We start from the raw sequence: 26,809 nt of genomic DNA, 5'->3' as shown, positions 1-26,809 counted from the left end.
GCTTTCTACTGAACGCACAGAGAGGAAATCGATCTATGTTCTTGTCTGACTCTGGAGAAGACGGTAAGCACATTTCACATAATGTTGGCTTGTTCCTTTAAGCACACAGTGTTTCTTGGACTCAAATATCTACTAATATCTCTTTCTGTTGTACTTGGTTGAGATGTTGAAGTCCTGTTGAGTGGTTCCCCCAATCAAGCGTGATTTATCAAAATAACTGCCTCTGCACCTCCTCCTCGCAAAGCAACAGTCGTTATTTTAACGACGACAGTGTCGAGACAGATTAGTGGTTCAGGAGTTCAGGCGCACAGCCTCGGGGTAGACGGTGTGTGAACAAGCAGCTCTAGTTTTAATACCAACAGTCGCATTACATGAGCCTTATTTAACTAACAGTCTCATTACATGAGCATTATTTAACTAACAGTCTCATTATATGAGCCTTATTTAACGAGGCAAATATGTTTTGTGTATGGAGCTTGTATTTTGTATTGTATTTTACTGCCATTATTTATTATTCATACTTACTATGTACTACTGCTGCTAAAAGTTTTGCACTAAGTTCTCCTCGTTTACCTCTATAATTACAGTCACTCATACATTCACTTTCTTAGGTACTGTCTACATTTTATATAATCCTGTATACTGTATATATTAGAACTTGTTCTTTATATACACCGTGGGAAGGGGGAAACACAATTTCATGTCTCTGTATGTCTTGCACATTATGAGAGGTGACAATAAAGCTGACTTTGACTTTGAGCCTACCTTAGCACAAGGACTGGAAGCAGTAGGGAGCAGCTAGCCTAGCTTAGCACAAGGACTGGAAGCAGTAGGGAGCAGCTAGCCTAGCTTAGCACAAGGACTGGAAGCAGTAGGGAGCAGCTAGCCTAGCTTAGCACAAGGACTGGAAGCCGTAGGGAGCAAGACTCTTAACCCCTAACTGCTCCCGATGAGCAGGTTGGGACCTTGCATGGTCGCCTCCACCCTCGATGTGTGAATGTGTGAGTGAATGAGTAAAATGTGAGGAACAAAATTGTAAAGTGCTTTGGATAAAAGCTATTATATGAATGCACCATTTACATTCACATTTACATTTTATCATTTAGCTGAACGCTTTTATCCAACGCGACTTACAAGTTCTGTACGACAAGTCAGCAGGAAGGGTACAACTCTTTCAGCTGAGTAACGATGTTCATCAAACAGTGCTGAAACTTGTTGGGTGCTGCAGTGTTGAGTGCATAGTAGTAAATAAATATTAGTATAGTAGGAAGAGTGCATGATAGTATAATATATAGACAGACAATATAGACAGTAAGAAGGTTAGTGTTTTTAAATTTTTTCATTTCAGATATTGTGAAGTGTGTTTTTAGTCGACGGCGAAAGATTGGACAGGTTTCGGCCATTGTGGGGCAAGGACCGAGAAAAGGCAGCTCGGATAGGAGTGGGTCTGAGGCGGCCAGAGGATGTAGAGCAGAGGGGTCTTGAGGGTGTGTTAGAGACCATTGACCGGAGGTAGGCGGGAGCGGTTCCCTTCGCCGCGCAATATGCCAGGTCGAGGGCCTTGAAGCAGATTCGTGCAGCAATGGGGAGCCAGTGCAGGTCCCTGAGAAGTGGGGTGACATGGGCCGACTTTGGTAGGTTTGAGATCAGGCGGGCGGCTGCATTCTGGATGAGTTGAAGAGGCTTGGTGGCGGTGGTCGGGAGGCCAGCAAGAAGTGCGTTGCAGTAGTCGAGCCGGGAGATGACTGTTGATTGGACGAGGAGTTGGGTGGCTTCTTTTGTCAGGAAGGGGCGGATCCTTCTGACGTTGCTCAGGAAGTACCTGCAGTTCAGCCGGTTGTCAAGGACTACGCCAAGGTCCTTGGCGGTCGGGGACGAGGCCACGGCTACATTCTCCACTGTGATGGAAAGGGTTAGGTTTAGAGGTCAGGTTAAAGGTCAGTCAGTGGGGGAGTATTTGGCCCGGCAGGTGAAGCAATTCTGTTTTTGCTTAGGTTCAGTTTCAGGCGGTTGGTCGTCATCCAGGCGCATTTACCATGTGGATTTGAACCAGCAACCTTCCAGTCACCAGCTCACTAAAAAGCAGGAGACTGTCTAGTATTCTGTCAGAGTGTATTTCAAGTCACATGTTCTCCTACACACTGCTGGGTCAGTCTACACACTGCTGGGTCAGTCTACACACTGCTGGGTCAGTCTGCTCACTGCTGGGTCAGTCTGCACACTGCTGGGTCAGTCTGCTCACTGCTGGGTCAGTCTGCTCACTGCTGGGTCAGTCTACACACTGCTGTGTCAGTCTGCTCACTGCTGGGTCAGTCTGCTCACTGCTGGGTCAGTCTGCTCACTGCTGGGTCAGTCTACACCAGTGGTTCTCAAACTTTTTACACCAAGTACCACCTGAGAACGTAGCTGGCTCTCCAAGTACCATCATATGACCGCCGTTAAAATACAGTCTATTCAGCTATGCACAGTTCACGCAGGAGGCAAACGTATTCCTAATAGCATTATTTATGGTTCACTTTTGTCAGACACAGCCACAATGTACAAAGGGGTAGCACTAGAACTAGCAAACGCTTCCACACAACGCATACAATGCAAGGGGCATTGAGAACATACTAACTAACATTCTCACATAGCAAGTGAGAAAATTAAGAACAACTGTATTTCAGCAAATGTACTTAATTCTCTCTCTCTCTCTCTCTCTCTCTCTCTCTCTCTCACTCTCTCTCTCTCTCTCTCTCACAAATTATTGTAAAAAAGAAAATTACATATTCAATACATTTTCTAATTGTAACCCTTTAAATGCCAGTTTGTGTGATGGCATCACAAATTATTGTTAAAATAAACGCACAAAAAGTAAAATATTTTCAATATATCAAATGCAAAGTACATTTTTCTGGGGGGGGGGGTTATTACAGGCTAGGCATGTGTCAATGATTAGCAACAACACAGATTTTGATGGATTGTTTGTAATGTCAGATTTAACAACTCTTTTCAGAAAAGTGGGAGTATTTCATTTTTTATCTGACATTACAAAAAAATCTAAAAAATAAAAATGGTTATGATCAGGGCTGAAGTTGAAAAAAAGATTTATATTTTTATTTATTTATTTTTTTATTACATTTTTTCAAGTACCACCAGCAGTACCAACAATTACCACTAGTGGTACACATACCACAGTTTGAGAACCACTGGTCTACACACTGCTGGGTCTGTCTGCTCACTGCTGGGTCAGTCTACACACTACTGGGTCAGTCTGCTCACTGCTGGGTCAGTCTATAGGGTCAGTCTACACACTACTGGGTCAGTCTGCTCACTGCTGGGTCAGTCTATAGGGTCAGTCTACACACTACTGGGTCAGTCTATAGGGTCAGTCTACACACTACTGGGTCAGTCTATAGGGTCAGTCTACATACTACTGGGTCAGTCTGCTCACTGCTGGGTCAGTCTATAGGGTCAGTCTACACACTACTGGGTCATTATATAGGGTCAGTCTACACACTACTGGGTCATTATATAGGGTCAGTCTACACACTACTGGGTCAGTCTATAGGGTCAGTCTACACACTACTGGGTCATTATATAGGGTCAGTCTACACACTACTGGGTCAGTCTATAGGGTCAGTCTACACACTACTGGGTCAGTCTGCTGGTTCAACGCAACATGTTTCACAATAGTACAACTTGTGTCCAGAAATACAAGATACCGTCTCTTTTTTCCACCCAAGTGTCAACACTCAGATGACACAGACCGAGCTATAAAGCTCAGCGGTCCGGCGAGCGTGTGGCTGGTGCGGAGGCCTCTGTTGACTCTGTAACGCGCCCTATCATACAGGGATTGATAGACTGCGCTTTGGGAACTCTCTGCGTCTCTTCCAGGCGCCAGGGGTCAGAGGTGAACGATGAATGTTATATAAAAAAATAAAAAATCACTTTAAATGTCTCCGCTCTCTGTCCTCACTCTGCAGTGGTGAGAGGTGAGAGGCTGGATCATGTTCTCCACGGTCATCCCGCACAAGAACCAGAACTACGAGGCTCTGAAGAAGGAATGTCTCCAGGAGAAGACTCTCTTCGAGGACCCGGAGTTCCCCGCTGCCAACGCATCTCTGTTCTACAGGAAGCCGCCCCCTGGTGTAGTGGAGTGGAAGAGACCACAGGTGAGCTACCTATCTGCGCGATTTTTTTCCGTAGCCGCAGTTTGCGAAGACGCTCTCTGATTGGTTTAGCTCCGAAGAGCTCTGGGATAGAAATGTCCACCTTGTACATATATATTCTCTGCTTCGAAGTGGTTATGCTTTGGCCCTCTCTAAGCATAACCCACTTCGAAAGAGGGCCAAAGCATAACCACTTCAAAGCAGAGAATATATACTGTATGTACAAGGCGGAAGAGACCCTATCTACCTACCTACCTACCTACCTACCTACCTACCTACCTACCTACCTACCTACCTACCTGTCGGTCGGTCTGTCTCATTCTATCGTTCTATCGTTCTATCTTCACCAAATTTGTAAATGACTCTGCCTGATTTCCCTTTTTTTCTTTTTCTTTCTTTCTTTCCTTTTGATTATTATTTTGTTGTTACGTTGTTCCCTGTTCCCCTCCCTTAGCTGCCCCCTCCTGTTAAGCGCCTTGGGTCTCCTGAAAGGCGCTATATAAATTTAAGATATTATTATTATTATTATTATTATTATTATTATTATTATTATTATTATTATTATTATTATTATTATTATTATTATTATTATTATTATTATTATAATAATAATAATTATTATTATTATTATTATTATTATTATTATTATTATTATTATTATTATTATTATTATTATTATTATTATTATTATTATTATTATTATTATTATTATTATTATTATTATTATTATTATTATTATTATTATTATTATTATTATTATTATTATTATTATTATTATTATTATTATTATTATTATTATTATCTAGGGTTGGTTGGTTGTCTATCTATCTATAAGTAACTATAAATTACAAGTGACTACAAGTAACAACATGCTCCACAATCATAACAGAATATTAATCCCAATATTAAAACATGATCACCGGCATCAGAACAACTCACCCCTATCCACATGATGATGATGATGATGATGATGATGATGATGATGATGATGATGATGATGATGATGATGATGATGATGATGATGATGATGATGATGTCTCATTGTGCCTCTTCCTGCTTGCAGGAGATCAGCCCTGAGCCTCACCTGTTTGTGGAGGGCATCAGCTCTCACGACCTCAACCAGGGTCTCGTGGGGAACTGCTGGTTTGTGGCAGCATGCTCCTGTCTGGCCCTGAAACCAGACCTCTGGCAGAAGGTGAGTTAGCTCTGTATGGATGTATTTATGTAAGTATGTATGTAAGTATGCATGTACCACGGGTTCGAAACTCCCTCGGGGCATTGAAGTATAAGGTGACGATATCACAACCGTTACATAATATGTATATAAGTATGAACTGCAGGTTTGTGGCATTGCTATCAGTTTCACTCACAAGGAATAACTTCGGTGTCTCTGTCTCTCTGTGTGTCTGTCTCTCTGTGTGTCTGTCTCTCTGTGTGTCTGTCTCTCTGTGTGTCTGTCTCTCTGTGTGTCTGTCTCTCTGTGTCTCTCTGTGTCTCACTGTGTATCTGTGTGTCTCTGTCTCTCTGTGTGTCTCTGTGTCTCTGTCTCTCTGTGTCTCTGTGTGTCTGTCTCTCTGTGTGTCTGTCTCTCTGTGTGTCTGTCTCTCTGTGTCTCTCTGTGTCTCTCTGTGTATCTGTGTGTCTCTGTCTCTCTGTGTATCTGTGTGTCTCCGTCTCTCTGTGTGTCTCTGTGTCTCTCTGTGTGTCTCTCTGTGTCTCCGTGTCTCAGGTAATCCCCGACTGGACGGAGCAGGAGTGGGACTCCAAACACCCCGACGGCTACGCAGGAATCTTCCACTTCCGCTTCTGGCTGTTCGGGGCGTGGGTGGACGTGGTGGTGGACGACCGCCTGCCCACCATCAACGGAGATCTGATCTACTGCCACTCCAAGCTCAACAACGAGTTCTGGAGCGCCCTGCTGGAGAAGGCATATGCCAAGTGAGCTTTAGAGTAGGGATATTATCGGCCGATATTGGCATTAAAATGTAATATCGGAAATGATCGGTATCGGTTTACAAAAGAATTATTATTATTATTTAAATGTTTTTACATTTATTTAACCTTTATTTACCCAGGCAAGCAAGTAAGAACAAATTCTTATTTTATTTATTGTCAAAAGTATGCATAATGTTGTGTTAATTCCACGACAAGAGATATGTAATGTTAATTTCCTGAAATTATTCCTGCATATATCGGTATCGGTTGATATCGGTATCGGAAATTAAGAGTTGGACAATATCGGTATATCGGATATTGGTTAAAAAGCCAATATCGTGTGTCTAGGTGCGAGTATGAATGAGTGCTTGTATGTTGTGTGTGTGAGGGTGTATGCAAGTGTGAAACTGGGGTATCAGCAAGAGCAGGAGGGATCTACTAAGAGCGTGTTGAATATTTTCTTGAAGGCAGTCAGTGAAGTAAGAGCTTCTAAACATCCCATGGAGAAGGCCTACGCCAAGTGAGCTCTAGAGCTTCTAAACCTACTCTGCACCGTGGGAGATCGGGCTTTCTGCTCATCCGCTCCCAGTCTGTGGAATGCTCTCCCTGACCACCTGAGAGAGCACCACAGACTGTGGAGGCTTTTAAAAAGGGCCTTTTGTTGATTTTATCTAGTTTTAGCTCCACACATTTTATGTTCTTTTACCAGTTTTTCTTTCTACTCTTTTACTAGTTCTAGTGTTCTTTTTACTCCTTACTAGTTTTAGTCTTGCTTATTTTACATTCTCTTTTTTTTTACTCTCTTCCTAGTTTTTCTGTTCTTTTACAACGTAGCGCTTTGAGATTTGCTCCGCAACTGTAAAGCGCCCTACAAATCAAATATATTATTATTATTATTAAACATCCCACGGAAAAGGCCTACGCCAAGTGAGCTTTAGAGCTTCTAAACATCCCATTGAACCTGTTCTCCCTCTTACCCCTGCACCCAGCTCTCACCTAGTTATCAGTTTCAGTTTCAGTTTCAGTTTTTTTTTTTTTTTTTTTTTTTTTTTTTTTAAGGACAGTAGGCCTACACATTGATAAAAATGTCTGTAAATGTGTCAGTTTTAGCCAGCTGGCTAATTCGCAACTGTAGTCATTTGGCAAGATGTTATGAGACCGACAATACACCTAGAACAGAAACATTAAAAGTACAACACAGTATTTACAACATAATACAACATAATAATAAAAGCAATAATAAAATACACAATGAACTGATTAAAAGTGATTACATGTTTGATTGGTTAATAACCAGGTATTGTGTTTTTTTGTAAAGGTTTGGTAGGTAGCACAGTGTCTTATTTCAGTTGGTAGGGTGTTCCAGAACTGAGTATCACTAAACTAATTATAAAATTAATTATAAAAATGAATTATAAAAAAAGTTGTTTCCTTTTCGTTTTTGGTCAAAAGAAGGTTTCTCCTCCTGGGAAAAGTACCTCTGCACTTGAGGGCAAACACACAACAAAGATAATTAGTTGTCACCATCAGAAGGGTGTCAATCACATGTCAATCAAACTGAACTCATTTCCATCCTGTATCTCATCCATGTTGCCTTGGAATACTGGTCACAACTCACTCCAGTGAAGCAGTATTGGTCTCTCTGGTTGTGATCCTCTCGGTCTCTCTGGTTGTGCTCCTCTCTGGTTGTCTGACCTGCTCCTCTCTGGTTGTCTGACCTGCTCCTCTCTGGTTGTCTGACCTGCTCCCCTCTGGTTGTCTGACCTGCTCCCCTCTGGTTGTCTGACCTGCTCCTCTCTGGTTGTCTGACCTGCTCCTCTCTGGTTGTACTCCTCTCTGGTTGTCTGACCTGCTCCCCTCTGGTTGTCTGACCTGCTCCTCTCTGGTTGTACTCCTCTCTGGTTGTCTGACCTGCTCCCCTCTGGTTGTCTGACCTGCTCCCCTCTGGTTGTCTGACCTGCTCCTCTCTGGTTGTCTGACCTGCTCCTCTCTGGTTGTACTCCTCTCTGGTTGTCTGACCTGCTCCCCTCTGGTTGTCTGACCTGCTCCTCTCTGGTTGTACTCCTCTCTGGTTGTCTGACCTGCTCCCCTCTGGTTGTCTGACCTGCTCCTCTCTGGTTGTCTGACCTGCTCCTCTCTGGTTGTCTGACCTACTCCTCTCTGGTTGTCTGACCTGCTCCTCTCTGGTTGTCTGACCTGCTCCCCTCTGGTTGTCTGACCTGATCCCCTCTGGTTGTCTGACCTGCTCCTCTCTGGTTGTCTGACCTGATCCCCTCTGGTTGTCTGACCTGCTCCTCTCTGGTTGTCTGACCTGCTCCTCTCTGGTTGTCTGACCTGCTCCTCTCTGGTTGTCTGACCTGCTCCCCTCTGGTTGTCTGACCTGCTCCTCTCTGGTTGTCTGACCTGCTCCTCTCTGGTTGTACTCCTCTCTGGTTGTCTAACCTGCTCCCCTCTGGTTGTCTGACCTACTCCTCTCTGGTTGTCTGACCTGCTCCTCTCTGGTTGTCTGACCTGCTCCCCTCTGGTTGTCTGACCTGCTCCTCTCTGGTTGCGCTCCCCTCTGTCTCCAGGCTCTCTGGCTGCTACGAGTCCCTGGAGGGGGGAAACACGGGGGATGCGGTGGTGGACTTCAGCGGGGCGGTGGCGGAGGCCATCAACCTGGAGGACGAGGCCTTCTACAAGGACCAGAAGAAACAGGACCGCTTCTTCGAGGACCTGCTCAAAGCCTACGACCGAGGAGGCATCATCAGCTGCTCCATTAAGGTCCGGTCACTTCCTGTTAAGGACCAGTCACTTCCTGTTAAGGACCGGTCACTTCCTGTTAAGGACCGGTCACTTCCTGTTGTCCCTCAGTTATTATTAGAGTCAGATAGTCCTAACAGTGTTTATTATTAAGAGTCAGACAGTCCTAACAGTGTTTATTATTAAGAGTCAAGAGTTTACAAAAAGTACCTCCCTTACGTCCTCGTAAACAGGACAGTAAAAAGATGAACCTCTTTCTCAGTTTCACCTCTAACTCACACGCCAAACAAAGTCTGTCCTCTGTGGTGGCATTAAATCTGCCGGTCTCTAGGCTAGTGGTAATGTCTCTAGGCTAGTTGTAATGTCTGTAGGGCTAGTGGTAATGTCCCAGACCGAATCCGTGCACATACATGTAGGAACGTTGTCTTTTGTTTAAATCACATCACTACATCACTGTCACTATGTATCCATCAGGCTTCGCCGACCGAAATTGAGCTGAAGATGGCGAACGGGTTGGTGAAAGGCCACGCCTACTCCGTCACCGCGGTGAAGAACGTGCGTCTGGGCCACGGGCTGCTGGCCTACTTCAAGAACGAGACGCTGCCGATGATACGAATGAGGAACCCGTGGGGCAAGACGGAGTGGAAGGGAGCTTGGAGCGACAGGTCAGAGTCACCTTCACATCACAATCATAATCACCGTCACCGTCAACATCACGTCACAATCACAATCACTGTCACAATCACAATCACAAACACAATCACTGTCACAGTCACAATCACTGTCACAATCACCGTCACAATCACTGTCACCGTCACAATCACTGTCACTGTCACAATCACAATCACAATCAACGTGACTGTCACAATCACAATCAACGTCACGTCACAATCATGTCACCGTCACAATCACAATCACAATCACAATCAACGTCACCATCACAATCAACGTCACTGTCACGTCACAATCACCGTCACCGTTACAATCACAGTCACAGTCACCATGACAGTCACAATCACAATCGCCATCACTGTCACCGTCACAATCACAATAATTCTCAACAAATTACGACAAAAGATTGTTTTTTTTTATAGAAATAGAACAGACCTTCCCATGCTGTGTAGGAAATCCTCACCTGTCTGTACTTACCTGCACATAGTCCCTTACTATATCTATATCTGTACATATCCTACTAGTTACGCTGCTGGCCAGTAGTAGTCATACTGTCTCTATCTATATAATACAACTCTGTACATACATCTGATTAGCACTACACTCAGTAGTACTAATTTATATATTTTATATCCAGTTTAAACACCTGTGCATTGTATATTGCTGTTCCACTTTACTGCTACATTTGCACTCTGGTTGGATGCCAAACTTCTTTTCGTTGTAATAAATAAATAACTAATACATTTGAATCTAATCTAATGTAATTTAAAAGGATTGTTGAAGCTGTCCTCTCTGTTATTGATTATGGTGATGTGATGTATAGACATGCCTCTACTCTGGATGCTGTTGATCATTCTGCTCTCAGGTTTATTACTAGTGATGTGGTTTATAGACCTCTTCCTCTACTTTTAAACCCTTGGATGCTGTTCATCATTCTGATCTCCAGTGTTTGGGGATGACACTTCCTAATGGGAGCATGTAGAGGCTAAAAAGAACAGGCCCAATAATGTTGCCCTGAGGTACACCGTATGAGATGTCTATTATCTTTGATGAATGGTCAGGTAGAGAAACATAACTCCTGTTTTGACCCCAAGGTTATTTATTTCAATAGAAATAACAGCTATATCTCACCATTTTGAAGAAGGGTGACATCACTGAGGTTCAAATGAGCCATTGTGACTGAAAAGGACAGAATGCATCAATTTGCAATTTTTCCTCCTTTCCATGTCAGTTCTGAAGAATGGTCCAAGGTGGGCGACATGGAAAGGGCCAACCTGGGCATCACAGTGGAGGATGACGGGGAGTTCTGGTGAGTCTACCATCTCTATTGTATTCATTCAGCAGGTTTATGTTTGCCATTGCACAATAAGACAACAATAATACTATTTGGAAAGGGATTTGGTCACAATACATGTAATATATCATACCAACATGCTGTGTCACTTTCAACCTTCAGCGTGTTTAATACAATGTTTGCTGTGTTTGGTGTCCACAGGATGACCTTCACAGACTGGTGTAAGAACTTCACGGACGCAGATGTCTGCCGCATCATCAACACGGCACTGATCAGCGTCCACAAGACGTGGAATGAAGTGGTGCACTTTGGGAGCTGGACCAAGCACGCTGAGCCACTGCTGAACCGCTGTGGTGGCTGTGCCAATCACAAACAGACCTTCCTACAGAACCCCCAGGTACCTGCACCTATCTACCTACCTACTGCACCTATCTACTGCACCTATCTATCTACCTATCTATCTACCTACCTACCTACCTACCTACCTACCTACCTACCTACCTACCTACCTACCTACCTACCTACCTACAGTATCTGTCTGTCTGTCTGTCTGTCTGTCTGTCTGTCTGTCTGTCTGTCTGTCTGTCTGTCTGTCTGTGTTAGGGTTAGGGTTCTGTCTGGGTTAGGGTTAGGGTTCTGTCTTCACACTCTGATCACCTGTCCTGCCCCCAGTACCTGTTTGACGTGACGAAGGACGTGGACGAGGTGTTGATCTCCTTGCAGCAGAGAGACATGAAGATCCACCGACAGATCGGCCAGGGAGAGAACCTCACCGTCGGGTTCACCATCTTCAAGGTACGACCTCTGACCTCTGACCCCGCTCAACATGAGAGTCAAGAAATGCTTGCTTTATGCAGCCATTTAACACAAAAGGATGACCCTCATGCATTCAAATTCATAAATTTGTAGAAAGTTCTAAAATGTTTGTCAGAAACAAACATAGTATCAATGAGAATATCAATAATACACCTGAGTGAAGTCTAGTAAAAAAAAATGAATAAATGTAAAAAAAAAAAAAAGAATAATAATTATTTAAAAAAACGTTAATCTCGTGATAAAAAAATAGTGGCGTTAAAAGAATTGTGCGATAACGCGTTAATACCACGTAAACTTTGACAGCCTTAGTATTTACATTTTAAAACACTATTGTAATAAAGCACAATGTATTTTGGTTATTGAAACCACGAAATACCAATTTAAAGGAACACGCCAAAGTTATGGGAAATGTGCTTACCATCTTCTCCAGAGTCAGACAAGAAGATAGATACCAATTTCCTCTCTGTGCGTTCAGTAGAAATCAATCGGGCCGCAAGCTAGCCTAGCTTAGCACAATGAATGGAAGGCTAGGCTAGTGGTCCGTATCCGCTTCCATTCATTTGTGCTAAGCAAAAACTAACCCTAACTTGTCCTAATATAGCCTACTCACCTAGACTGTAGCACTCAACACTTTGATGAACATTGTTACTCAGTTGATAGAGTTGTACCCTTCCTGATGACTTGTACAAAACTTGTAAGTCGCTTTGGATAAAAGCATCAGCTAAATGACAAAATGTAAATGTAAGCTAGGTTAGCTTGCAGTCTATAACTAATGCTGTATATATATATATTCTTACAGTGTATATATATATATATATATATATATATATCCACATCTGTCTGTACATACCTGTATATAATCCTTTTTACATAACTGTAGATACTAATCTAATGTCTAATACGTTCGTTGTCTTTCTTCCTCCTGTCCACTAGGTGGAGCTGAACAGGAAGTACCGGCTGCACGACATTCTGACCCAGCAGTGTGTGGAGACGTCGCTGTTCATCAACGCGCGCAGTGTCTTCCGGAGGTGCATGTTGCCCCAGGGCCGCTACATGATCCTGCCGACCACCTTCCAGCCGCAGGTTCTGGGAGAGTACATGATCCGCGTCTTCACAGACCTGGAATCCAGCTGCAGGTGGGTCCTAACCCTGTTCCGGGACTGTTCTCCGGCTCTCTTCATGGTTGTCAAGTGAAGTCTATTAGCATGTCCCAAACTGGGCAATTCACGTTACAGCAGATACATAAGAGACTCCAAAAAACACAGTAAACATACAGAAACAGAAGAACATAGACTTCGGGTTCCTGAGAAACGCTATACAAAAGCGCTATACAAATAAATAAATAAATACAAATAAAGTGCTATACAAATAAAATTAATTATTATTATTATTATGTACATGGTCACAAGATCAGATAATGATAACAGCTAAATAAGCAACTACAACCATCCACCCACCCACCCACCTCAAAGCTACCTTCTCCTGCCTCCTTTATTGATGGCACGAATGGAGGTAGATATAAATGAGAATTCTCTAAATGTTGGCCGGAAGGCAATAATTGATATTCCAGATTTAGGGGGTGAGAGGCAGCTGTCTGCTCTAATAGATGACGCTTTCTTGAGCACCTGCTCGTCATATATATTGTTAGGTTTAGGCATAGTGGTGTTGGTAGTGGGACCCAAATGCAGACAGGCAGTGAGGAAGCAGGCAGAACAAGGTGGGTAGTGATAAAAGGATCTTTACTTAAACTATAAACTGAAACAAAAACCTGAGTGAAAACTGGAAGAGGGAAAAACTAAACTAAGGGATACACGAATAAACTAAACACAAACTGGTACAAGACTTACTAGACGGGGTGAACAAACATGGCATGGCAGGCGAAGTGAACGAACAAGGCAAGGTAACACGACGACAGGAATCAGGAACATAGACAGGATACCAGGAAGCGTGAATATTAAAGGCAACCAACTTGTGTTCAGCTTTTCGTTAAGCGTTTCCCTGATTGGCCGCACGGCCACGTGACCGCCCTAGCACACGCCCTGCGGCAGAGAGGACGCGGCAGCGAGATGCGGCAGAGTCGAGAGTGACCGCGGCCGCGCATGCGCATGAGGCTCCCCCAGGTGCTCTGACTGAGAGGTGCTCGTTGGTTCATGCCTCAATGCCTCGTTGTGCCTCGTTGTTGGTTAATGTTGTTGGTTAATTATACATTATGCCCCGCGAAATAAAGAGAGCTGCGTATTAATCAGTCAGCAGCCTCCAGAAACAAATCATGCTTTTCTGCTGCCAGTAAGAAGACCATTGTACAATAATCCACAATTATATCTGTATTTGATTATGGTGAAATTATGTACATGCATGCGCCTCCCTCCACCTGAAAGCCCATCCACGCTGTGTATCATAGAGCACTGGGTTTTATCACTGGAGATATAAAGAGAGCTTATTATTAATCAGTCAGCATCAGACGTTACAAACGCGAAATAACATTATACATTATGCTCTGAAAGCCCATCCACGCTGTGTATCATAGAGCACTGGGTTTTATCACTGGAGATATAAAGAGAGCTTATTATTAATCAGTCAGCATCAGACGTTACAAACGCGAAATAACATTATACATTATGCTCCGCGAAATAAAGAGAGCTGCGTATTAATCAGTCGGCAGCCTCCAGCAGGCGAAATGGCCTCCACTGATGTTATGACGTTACAAACGGGCGAAATAACATTATACATTATGCTCTGCGAAATAACATTATACACTCTGCGAAATAACATTATACACTCTGCTGCCTCGTTCGCTGCGCGCTTCATTCATTTAATTTGGGACCTTGCAGGGACCTCTGCTGCCGCGTCGTATTAATATGGGGGCGGGGGGTCATGGCCAATCAGAGAAAAGCTGAACACAAGTTGGTTGCCTTTAATATTCACGCTACCAGGAACAAAGATCTAATGAACGTGCCCGGGAGACAGGGCAGACTAGACTTAAATACACAAGGTAATTGACACATGAGGGCTGATTAACAATGAGACACACCTGGGAGGGGAAACAGACTGACAGACTAAAGGACCAATGCAAGACAAGACTGATAACAAATACAAAACAAGACTAAACACACTGGGGACAAAATACTAAAGACAAGAACCTAAACCAGACAGGACAACAAGACCAGACAAGGAAACACCAAAGACAACAGACAGGCAGGAAGACTTGACAAGATGAATCTGACAATACATAAATATATGAGGAGTCCAAGGTGTAATGAGGGGAATTGTCCAGGAGGTGGGGGAAGAGGACCATGAATGAGTGGAGGATGATGTGGATGAACAAGAGGAGCAGGGACAGGAGGGACATAACATATATGACCCAGACAGCTAGATTGTACCCCCACAATCTTGCTAGCCCCCCTCACAACCCTGTTAAGGGCATTCGTTTGTCTAACGTCAAGGTTTCCATACCAACAAATGGCAGCAAAGGAAACAACAGACCCTATGAAAGCCCTGTAGAACTAATTAATCAAAGACTTATCCACCTGAAATTTGGCTAGCTTCCTTGCACAGAAGAGGCGTGGCTGACCTTTCTTACACACCATTTCAGTGTTAAAATGTCTGACGATTGTCAATAATGGTGATCACCAAATCCACTGTCTGGCCATTAATGACACTACTCTGAGGAGCTAGTGGAGATCGTCTAAAATCAATGCACATGTCTTTCTTTAGTCTTTGTGACATTTTAGTTGTAGGAATGCCTCCTCACACCAGGAAACAAAGTAATCTACAACTGGGCCATGGAGGGCATCATTGTCACTCAGGAGACTAACAATTACAGAATCATCTGCAAATTGTACGATGTGTCTATTAGCATGTTGACTTCTACAATCATTAGTATACTTTGGCGACCCCTAGTGGCTCGGGTGTGCATATTTTGTAATGCAATATATATATCGAATTGAAGGCTTATTTGTTGCCTGTCGATAGCGACAAAATCTGATCAAATCCGTTCAGCAGTTCTCAAGTTACATGCCGGTATTTGAGACTTGTGCAAAGTACACGGTATTGCGCAAAATACCACTCCTGACTCAGGCTGCAGTAGTTCCGTCAATCTAGATCCGATCTCGAAAATGATTGTGGATCGTTGTAGCCAATGAGTGTGGCTTCCAATGATACCTCATGTGGGGATGTATGAATCAGGGATCTAGGTGAACAACTACATTCTTTAACAGGAAGCCAAATTAATTGAAGTCTATGTGAAAACTGAGTTTTTCTTTGTACACAGTTTACCAAAATCACTCCTAATCACTCATTTCTGAATGGATCTTTATGAAATTTGGATATGTACTACATAAGGCTTCAGGCTATGGCTCTGTCTGGGGAAATACTACCTCTGGACTACTAACTACTACAGAAAAACTTGAGTAACAAGTTTTTCTACAACTCAAGTTCAGACCTATGTAACTCTATTACATTAGCACTAAAAGTGAATTTTTTTCTGGAATCAGAAACTTCTGAATGTCATCTTTAAAAAGGCTCATGCATGTGCTATAAGTATAACGTATGTTGTTTTGGTTTGCAAAAAAAGTAGGCAGTCCTCAAGTTAAAGTAAAAAAAAATCCACTTTTCTGCCCACTTGATAAGAGGATAATACAAGAGTGGGGAAAGAACACAACCTTGGGGTGAGCCAGTGGATGATGTTAGTTCACCAGACAATTCCCCATTCACCCATACCCTCTGGGTTCTATTTGTGCAGAAATCAAGAGTCAAGCCAAAGTTGTTAAACTAGTATGGTAGAATGGTGTTAAAGGCTGGTTGGTTAGTAGGTTTTCAAAGACTTAAAACGTGCTTGTTTTATCTACGAATGCCTACATGGACTAGCTCCCCCTCCTGTACAGGAATTTATATAAAAAAAAAAAGAACAATTGGACTTGGCACCAGGTCAGACATGAGAGGTGACTGCAAGGTCCAATGTGATTGACCACGTTTGGCTAAAACGTCCCGTCTATAAAAGGCAACCAAACGTGGAACAGTCTCCCCGTTCCCTAAGGTAAGGCCCCACCCTTGCTTCTTTTAGAGGGAAACAAAAAAATGGCTGAAGACCAACCAGTCATGTGACCACATGTGATATGTCTCTAGCCACTAGTGTTTTTGTATATTGCTGCTATGTATTTTCTAGTGTATTGCTGCTATGTATTTTCTAGTGTATTGCTGCTATGTATTTTCTAGTGTATTACTGCTATGTATTTTCTAGTGTATTGCTGCTATGTATTTTCTAGTGTATCGCTGCTATGTATTTTCTAGTGTATCGCTGCTATGTATTTTCTAGTGTATTGCTGCTATGTTTTTTCTAGTGTATTGCTGCTATGTATTTTTTTGTGTATTGCTGCTATGTATTTTTTTGTGTATTGCTGCTATGTGTTTTTTTGTGTATTGCTGCTATGTATGCACATGGAGGTGTAGTTTCATGACACAACACTCCTCCTAGTGGCTGACGTTGAACATTGCACTTGCCTTTGCTTTTTCACGGTTTAAATCATTTTGCACAAGGTTTTCAACAGCAAACAATGCATGTAACAATGTAACAATGGCACTACTACCCTCAGTACCTACACAATCAGACAGAAGCTACTAACCCTACATATCTCTGCACAAAGAGCCCATTCTCCAGTCACTGGATCACAACGATCACTAAATATTTGCCCGTCTGTCACAGGGAGGTGAGGGAAGACAAGCCCAGGATAACGTGCTGGAGCTCCATCATGGGCTACCCTCAGGCGGTCACTCACATCTACATCCACGACGCTGCCGGCCTGGAGAACCAGGACAGCGAAGGAGGTAAAAGTTCTACATTTCTCAACAAATGTTATTTCATTTCATTTCATTTCATTTCATTTCATTTCATTTCATTTTTATTTATTCGTGCATGGAATTATTACAGTCCAACAGTACATAGTTCACTTAATATGCTCCACTTAATTCCATGGCCGAAAGGAACAGGAAGAAGAAAATTCTTATTTGTACCTGCCCCTACACACATACAGTACACTGATAGACTAAGTGCAATGTTTACCAAACCAAACAAAATGTACATACTTATTTTGCAGAAATGGAAACATCAACACAATTAAATTAACATAAATAAATACATTTCTGACGTGATGACCCTTCCTTCTTTTATAGTTTCCTTGTTATAGAACGCTGGTATTCTGACGTGACGACTCTTCCTTCCTTTATAGTTTCCTTGGTATAGAACGCTGGTATTCTGACGTGACCACCCTTTCTTCTTTTATAGTTTCCTTGTTATAGAACTCTGGTATTCTGACGTGGCGACCCTTTCTTCTTTTATAGTTTCCTTGTTATAGAACGCTGGTGTTCTGACGTGACGACCCTTCCTTATTTTATAGTTTCCTTGTTATAGAACGCTGGTATTCTGACGTGACGACCCTTCCTTATTTTATAGTTTCCTTGTTATAGAACGCTGGTATTCTGACGTGACGATGACGACCCTTCCTTCTTTTATAGTTTCCTGGGGGTAATTTTTGGCCAGTGCTAAAAGTTATTTGAGCCAATCCGTTGTGTGGAGATATCCTGTGGGTGTGGTTTGATATCCTGTGGGTGTGGCTTGATATCCTGTGGGTGTGGTTTGATATCATGTGGGTGTGGTTTGATATCATGTGGGTGTGGTTTGATATCATGTGGGTGTGGTTTGATATCCTGTGGGTGTGGTTTGATCGCGTCTCTACAATTCGTAGCCGCATTTCTGCAGACCCCTCTCTGATTGGTTGAACTCCATTTTTGCAGACCCCTCCCATTTCTGCAGACCCCTCTCTGATTGGTTGAGCGAAGCCCCTCTCTGATTGGCCCCCCGCATGAGCCGAGACAAGCTCCTCTAGCCAGGAGTCGAAACTCCGTTAACTCCAGAGAGAGAGGCTGAACGCAATTTATACGCATGGAAGTATTGATTACGCCATAACGAATCATTAAAAAAATATACCGTTAACTGGAATATGTTGTGTGTGCCTTTACACATGTTGGATAGGATTATGTAATTGGTTTGTATAGCGTCGCGTATAACGTTATTTCGCGTGACTTCACGGTTTATTCACATTTCACAACACAGCCAGCGGTCAACTTGTTTACACTCCCCACTTACTGTACAATGTAACATTTAGATTAACCCAGTTGTCTATCTGTATGTCATATGTTACGATGAATTGAAAATGGGGGACCCTGATGTAAACAAGACGAAAGTCTTTCTCTGGGGTCTGCATTCCCTTAACAATTGTATGTATTGAGCTGTACTGTGTACTGTACCCATTCTGCAATCTGTTAATAAAGTTTTCAATCAATTCAATCAATCAATAACTAGACAGTTACAATATAACATTTAGATTAATTAACCCAGTTAATGCCTTAAGAGAGAGAGGCTGGTGGTCAAGTCAAGTCAAGAGTTATTTGTCACAAGTTGTTTATTAGCCTAGACATTTTCAATTCATCATCTTGTTTACATCAGGGTCCCCCATGTTCAATTCATGATAACATATATGACATACAGGTAGACAGATGGACAGTACTGCTACATTTAGACATTTATGACATACCAGATTTTGAACTTGTGGTAGGCCTAGACATTTTCAATTCATCGTCTTGTTTACATCAGGGTCCCCCATGTTCAATTCATGATAACATATATGACATACAGGTAGACAGATGGACAGTACTGCTACATCTAGACATTTATGACATACCAGATTTTAAACTTGTGGTAGGCCTAGACATTTTCAATTCATCGTCTTGTTTACATCAGGGTCCCCCATGTTCAATTCATGATAACATATATGACATATATGTATGGGCCACTCTCCAGGTGACCTGCATCGACCTTGCCCACACCAGGATCTCCTCCTCAGACTGGTGAGTCATTCGCACAGTGGCCTCAAAAGAGGTATGGTCAACGCAGGTCCAGGATGGGTTCACCGCACGTCTGTACGTGCAGACATGATATGTGTAACCCTTCGGTAAAAGTCCTTCAACACACAAGCAACAAGATGTTATTTTTTTGAAAGCCAGTAAATACTGACAAAAAAAAGCATAGACACTTAGAAGAAGCAATGTATAGTCCCCCCCACCCACCCAACCTCCTCCAATGTACAGCTTCTACGTCAAATGTATAGCCTTTCTTTTCTGGACTCTTTTTGTATCACAAACAGTACTGTATTTGTAAATCTGGTATGTCATAAATGTCTAGATGTAGCAGTACTGTCTATCTGTCTACCTGTATGTCATATATGTTATCATGAATTGAACATGGGGGACCCTGATGTAAACAAGACGATGAATTGAAAATGTCTAGGCCTACCACAAGTTCAAAATCTGGTATGTCATAAATGTCTAAATGTAGCAGTACTGTCCATCTGTCTACCTGTATGTCATTGTCATATATGTTATCATGAATTGAACATGGGGGACCCTGATGTAAACAAGATGATGAATTGAAAATGTCTAGGCTAATAAACAACTTGTGACAAATAACTCTTGACTTGACTTGACCACCAGCCTCTCTCTCTTAAGGCATTAACTGGGTTAATTAATCTAAATGTTATATTGTAACTGTCTAGTTATTGATTGATTGAATTGATTGAAAACTTTATTAACAGATTGCAGAATGGGTACAGTACACAGTACAGCTCAATACATACAATTGTTAAGGGAATGCAGACCCCAGAGAAAGACTTTCGTCTTGTTTACATCAGGGTCCCCCATTTTCAATTCATCGTAACATATGACATACAGATAGACAACTGGGTTAATCTAAATGTTACATTGTACAGTAAGTGGGGAGTGTAAACAAGTTGACCGCTGGCTGTGTTGTGAAATGTGAATAAACCGTGAAGTCACGCGAAATAACGTTATACGCGACGCTATACAAACCAATTACATAATCCTATCCAACATGTGTAAAGGCACACACAACATATTCCAGTTAACGGTATATTTTTTTAATGATTCGTTATGGCGTAATCAATACTTCCATGCGTATAAATTGCGTTCAGCCTCTCTCTCTGGAGTTAACAGAGTTTCGACTCCTGGCTAGAGGAGCTTGTCTCGGCTCATGCGGGGGGCCAATCAGAGAGGGGCTTCGCTCAACCAATCAGAGAGGGGTCTGCAGAAATGGGAGGGGTCTGCAAAAATGGAGTTCAACCAATCAGAGAGGGGTCTGCAGAAATGCGGCTACGAATTGTAGAGACGCGGTTTGATCCATGGTTCCCCTCGGTCCTGCAGGTGCGGACCCCTACGTGATCATCTCCTGTGAGGGCCGCTCGGTGCGCTCCACTGTCCAGAAGGACACCCTGGCTCCTGAGTTCGCCACGTCAGCCGTGTTCTTCAGGAAGAAACCCGGGAAGCCCATCACCGTGGAGGTAACGTGGTCTTCAACACCTGCCACCTGGTTCCACTGATCCATCCCCTTTAACCTCTTATGCATCAGGCAAAAAAATTGGGCTAGTTTTGCATAACACGCCTGACGATTGCGTACCCAACATAATTTGCGATTTATTATACTTTATACTTAGTGTTAACACATTGGGCGCCATGCATTGTGCCCATCATTATGCCTTCTCTGCCACCGCTGTAAGCCTATGGAGATGTTTACCTTCTTTGCAGGGCTATAACCTTTTAAATATTATAGCTATATCTGCATTACTATGGCCCATTCAACATCGGGTATCTATCCTTCCGGATGTCGGAACGTTATATTTTTTCATTCATACATTGTTGTGTTAATACCGTCGAGAATATAAGTATGTTTTTAAGCTTTTCTGCTGTAATTCCAAAAATGCTAGTTATAGGCCCTGAAGCATATGATAGATTATCGATTGGCCTTTCTTTCCTATACACGCTATATAAAAAAATTCAAATGTATATGATCGGTATACATTATGCTTCATCATGCGTGAAGGAAATAATTTATAATTCCTTGATCGTCAGTAACGGCTTTATTTAGTCAGACTGATTGCAAACAAAGAAATGGACAATCAAGCTGAAAGTAACGTTAGTGTCCTCTTACCGTTCGCCGATGAGACTGGAGGAAAAAGATCCCAATTATTTGACATCGATCTGCTAGATCCATTTCCGGTTTGTATGACGCAATAAACGCCGAAATCATATCAATGCACTCGAGTGTGTATATTGATCCACGCCACAATATATCTCTGGCGGAGGAATTTCCTTGATGCACCACTTCCGGTTTGGCGTGAGTGTAACTCGCCCGACCATCCACCAGGTGGCGGTATTGAGGCGTTGCAATATCAGAACAGGGTGCCGCTGTAGTCCGGAGGGAGGCTGGATGAATTATGAATGAAAATTAAATATTGATCCCAAACACGTGATACGCCGTTGTTGGCGTTCAACGCATGGCGGGCAATAACGATTTACGCCGTTCTTGGCGCACAATGTGTTAATAATAATAATAATTATTATTAACCCTTTATTCGCCAATGACGTGTTACCACGTCATTCTCCGCCATGCGTAATCTGCCAATGACGCCGTAAGGCGTCTTTGAGATCAATATTACAAAAATCTGTCATGTCAATCATATTTTACCCACGGAGACTTGAGACTTGCTGTTGATCTCCTCTCAACTCTCCAACGGTTCAAGACCGCCATCTGGTGGCCGATCGGCGAATCGCCCAAACCGAAAGTGACGCGGCAGGAAGTGGTGCTCAACCATATTTCGTCCGGCCACTCGTTATTGCTCCCGGGACTCGAGCTTGATACACTGGATAGCGATCCGTTGCCAATAACTCGATAAACAACATGATTTTGACGTATATACTATTATACAACCTGGAAATGGATCGCATATATCAACATCCCATAATCGCGAACTTTCTGCTCCACGCTGATCACCCAACGGTCAGAGGAAGCTGCGGTAAGTTTCAGCGTGTTTGAATATTATGATCTATATAAACTGCTGTGATCTATGTATCGCCCATACTACATGAATCATTTAACGTCGGCCACGGACTTATAAACCCCCCCCCCCCCCCCTCCGGTCAAATCAAAAATCAAATCAAATTTATTTATAGGGCCCGACAACACACGTTAATGTCCCCATGGGCCGTACAGGTCTTCTTTAAACAAGTCAAGAAGAAAACATAACAATAAGTCAAGAACAGAACAAGAACACCATAAGGTCCAAACATTTTTAGATGAATGCAAATAAATGAAAGAATGCAAGCACTCCCAGACATACCCCACGCGAAGGTAAGGAAAAACTCACTAAAACCTAGCAATAGGGAAAAAAGCTCCACAGGCAGTGTGGAGGAGAGAAACCTTAGAAGGGCCATTCAAGGGGGGATCTCCCTTCTTAGATGTTGGTGATAGTAGTGTTGCAGACGGACAGTTGGTAAGCATGCACTCATGTGTGTAGTGAAACACAGATGAGTGCATGCAATAGCAACTGTACATTTTGAAAGATTAAAGATAGAGCTAATAGCGATAGCAACTGAACATTTTGAAAGATTAAAGATAGAGTTGATAGCGGATCTATTTGAGGCACAGGGGCGGCGCAAAGAGGGTCACGTCCTCCCCGTCTTAGTCACGGGACATTCAACGGGACATTCAACACTGCTCAGGGACAGCCAGCAGATGATGAGGCATGACGTTTAGGACCTTGTACAATTGAAATTTTTTATCTGACGTCAATCGGTATCAAACTACATTTGATGATGTAATATGTATTTATAGCTATAACTCGCGTTCTGCAGAATGCTGCAGAAAACGATAAAAACATATTTATACTTTAGACCGTATTTTAGTATGAATATGTGAATGAAAACGTAGAACGTTGCTACATCCTAAACGATAGATACTTGACGTTGAATGGGCCATAGTAATGTCAATTTAGCAATACAATTTAAAAAGTTATAGCCCTGCAAAGAAGGGGAACATCTCCATAGACTTACAGTACTGGCAGACAGTGGATTAAGATCAGAATAATCCCTGGCAGATAAAGGGTTAATAATAATAATTAGTGTTTTACAAAGGTTTTTTGTAATCTGTGTACCGGCAATAATTCGGCATGATTATCAAAAATGGCCGTCCGCTTCCATTGATTCCGACACGCTAAAAGAAAGAATTGTCCGGCTTCTTCTTTGTCTTTCTCGTTGCAATCAGCCCAAAGCGTGGGACACCCCTCGCTCCAGAATTTCATTGGCTACAAAGGTGGTCATTAATTTTCGCCATCAGAGAGGTGACTGGTGGTCACTCGTCCGAACGGCTTGTAAAATTACGCTTGTTGGATGTCTCGTCTAGTAACTCGAGACTGGAAGCACGCAATAGGTTGAGTGTGGTGACGATCGAAAGGCGGTAAATTCAACTTTCCAACAATGTATTGGATGATCGGCAAAAACGCAGCCCGGAGCCGACAGACGAGAGCAAAGTGGCGCGGCATGCGCATGTGACAGGCCATCCGATGCTTAAGAGGTTAACGCCTGGTTCTACTGTTCCATCACCTTTAACACTGACTTCACTATTACTCTACTATTCAAATGTGAAAAATTCTATTTTTGGGCGATTGGATGGCCAGTACTTGTGTTCCGAAGACGGCTCAGGACAGAAGTACTGATAGGTAACAATGTGTTTGATCAGAACAGACTGATAGGTAACAATGTGTTCAGAAGTAAGGAACCTGTTGACGGTAACATAATTCCATAGATATATATAGAACACTAGATAGCTTGCCTGCGCTGCCGGCCAATGGAGAGCGACGTCACTGAACCGCCGCCATCTTGCCCAGGTCAGCCTTGAGTGAGAGTGAGTGAGCTGCACAGACAAAAATACTCATAACTCGCTGAAATATTGACAGATTTACAAACGGGTTGGTTTATTACAAGCATTATTAACGTGGCTATGATTCAAGCGGTTTGTAAAAAAAAAACATCTTTAAAAAAAAATCTTTTATAAGTATGCAGTATCATAACTACATCTTTGATGTTTATAGCAAACCAAACCCGTTTGTAAATCCGTCAATATTTCAGCGAGTTATGAGTATTTTTGTCTGTGCAGCTCACTCACTCTCACTCAAGGCTGACCTGGGCAAGATGGCGGCGGTTCAGTGACGCTGGTGACTCCGCCTTAAGCTATCTAGTGTTCTATAGATATCTATAACATAATGCCACCATCTTGCCTCTGTGGAATAGCAACGCCCTCAAGGACCAGTTCCAGTTCCAGTTCCAGGGTCAGGGTCAGGGTCAGGGTCAGGGTACTGATAGGTAACGTAATGTCTTGCCTCTGCAGCTCTGGAACAGCAACGCCCTGAAGGATCAGTTCCTGGGTCAGGTGGTTCTCTCCGGCTCCGTGAAGGACCCCTCGGACGCCCAGAAGCTGCGGCTGAGGAAGCGGGGCGGCCGGCAGGCAGAGGAGATGCCCGGCACCATCAGCGTGAGGATCTGCACCTCCACCCAGCTCACCGCCGTCTGAGCACCCGGCACCCCGCGGGGTCGTAGGGATGGAGGGAGGGAGGGAGGGAGGGAGGGAGGGAGGGAGGGAGGGAGGGAGGGTGCAGCTCGGCCAGCACGGACCGGCACAAGAGAAGGCGGGGAGGGGGGGGTGCCGCTCGGCCAGCACGGACCAGCACAAGAGAGGGGGGGGGTGCCGCTCGGACAGCACGGACCGGCACAAGAGGGGGGGGGGGGGGGGGGGGGTGCCGCTCGGACAGCACGGACCGGCACAAGAGAGGGGGGGGGGGGGGTGCCGCTCGGACAGCACGGACCGGCACAAGAGAGGGGGGGGGGGGGGGGGGTCTAGATCAGGGTCAACGTAAGGTCTGCAACATTATCTGTGGCCCTCCGAAGACTTCCGGAGAATTCTGAGATATTCTGAGAATGTTCTCTTGTATCTACAGTCTAACTACTCGAGGTGGTATTTTTAACCCTTTCACTACCACACAGAAACCGTCTGTAGTGTGATAGTAAAGGGTTAACCTTCTGTAGTGTGGTAGTGAAAGGGTTAAACTAACTTGACTCTTACAAGGTACAAACACAGTGGCCTTAGACCTCAGACACTGTTATTTACTTTTCTTTCTTTCTCTTTTTTTTTTATACATTCATTAAATGATCGATCGTCCAGTGTATTGTGTACCGTGGTGAATGTTGGTCCTTCAACCCTCCGTGTCACTGTGTTCACACTACAGGCCTTAGTGCTGCTCAATTAGGATTTATTTATTGCTTTATTGCTCAGATGTGTTTTGTTTTTGTTTGTCCGTTCACATAATGTTTTAAATGTGCAATATCAGATTCCAGTGTGAACTGGCCACACGCTCCTGAACTGACCCACGTGCGCAAATGAACAATAAAGAAGATGAACGTACGAATCTTTGACAAATGTTAATCTAGAGCGACGTAAAGGTAGCATGAAAGTCACATGACTGTTCAGACTGAGGTCACATGACTGTTAGATTAGATTAGATTAGATTGTACTTTATTGTCATTATATTTGCATACAATGAGATTTGGGACTCAAACTTAAGGTGCAGTAATATAATCACACAAGTAATAAAAGAGAAACATAAAATACTATACAAGAAACATAAAATACTATACAAGAAACATAAAATACTAGGGCGGCTGGGTGGTGCAGCGGACATTGCGCTCGTCACCAATGCAAGAGACTCCGGTATTGAATCCCAGTCTCAGCATTGCCTTCGACTTGGGCCGGCCGTCGTACTGGCTCATTTGGCAGAGTCAGCGGGTGGAAGTCGATGGGTGGGGATTGGACGTTGTGGACAGCGACTCCTACAGGTCGGTTGGGTGACGCCTGCACAGCAGAGACAGGAAGTATCGGGGGCAGCGTGAGCCTCGCACACGTTACTCCTCGCCACTGAGAGTCCGCGCTGTCTGGTGAAAAGATGCGACAGGCTGCCTCGTGTACCGGAGGGGACACGTGATGCAAGGCTTCTATCCTCACTACAACCGACCAGTGGGGGGCATAGTCTAGCAACGTTCAAGACAGGGGAGGGGAGAATTGGCAATACGAAATTGGGATGGGAAAAAAAATTGAAAATTAGGAGAAAAAGTGGATACAAAAATAAATAAACATAAAATACTATAGAGAAACATAAAATACTATACAATAAGACAATGTTACAATACTGTACAATATACAAAATAACAACAATATACAAAATAACAATACACAAACGGTAGTGGG

The 26,809-nt window shown here is 43.3% G+C and overlaps 1 protein-coding gene across 2 annotated transcripts in view; it reads left to right on the top strand.

Moving 5' to 3' along the window:
- LOC311233244 (calpain-5-like) overlaps nt 1-25,103 on the top strand; it is a 48,558-nt gene extending 23,455 nt beyond the window's left edge. For both annotated transcript variants that reach the window (XM_084320180.1, XM_084320179.1), the window contains exons 2-13: nt 3,966-4,154; nt 5,215-5,346; nt 5,881-6,089; nt 8,657-8,849; nt 9,303-9,493; nt 10,732-10,809; nt 10,996-11,191; nt 11,467-11,589; nt 12,544-12,746; nt 17,312-17,433; nt 20,881-21,017; nt 24,899-25,103. In XM_084320180.1, the coding sequence (XP_084176306.1) occupies nt 3,990-4,154; nt 5,215-5,346; nt 5,881-6,089; nt 8,657-8,849; nt 9,303-9,493; nt 10,732-10,809; nt 10,996-11,191; nt 11,467-11,589; nt 12,544-12,746; nt 17,312-17,433; nt 20,881-21,017; nt 24,899-25,081 (1,932 nt within the window). In that variant the 5' untranslated portion in view covers nt 3,966-3,989 and the 3' untranslated portion in view covers nt 25,082-25,103. The remainder of the gene's footprint in view (nt 1-3,965; nt 4,155-5,214; nt 5,347-5,880; nt 6,090-8,656; nt 8,850-9,302; nt 9,494-10,731; nt 10,810-10,995; nt 11,192-11,466; nt 11,590-12,543; nt 12,747-17,311; nt 17,434-20,880; nt 21,018-24,898) is intronic.
- The last annotated feature ends 1,706 nt before the right edge of the window (nt 25,104-26,809 follow it).

This window comes from Notolepis coatsorum, assembly GCF_963971535.1.
Source record: "Notolepis coatsorum genome assembly, chromosome: 8".
In the NCBI taxonomy this organism is placed as follows: domain Eukaryota; kingdom Metazoa; phylum Chordata; class Actinopteri; order Aulopiformes; family Paralepididae; genus Notolepis; species Notolepis coatsorum.
The sequence above is the reverse complement of the archived record's forward strand: the minus strand, read 5'-3'. Positions and strand labels throughout refer to the sequence as shown.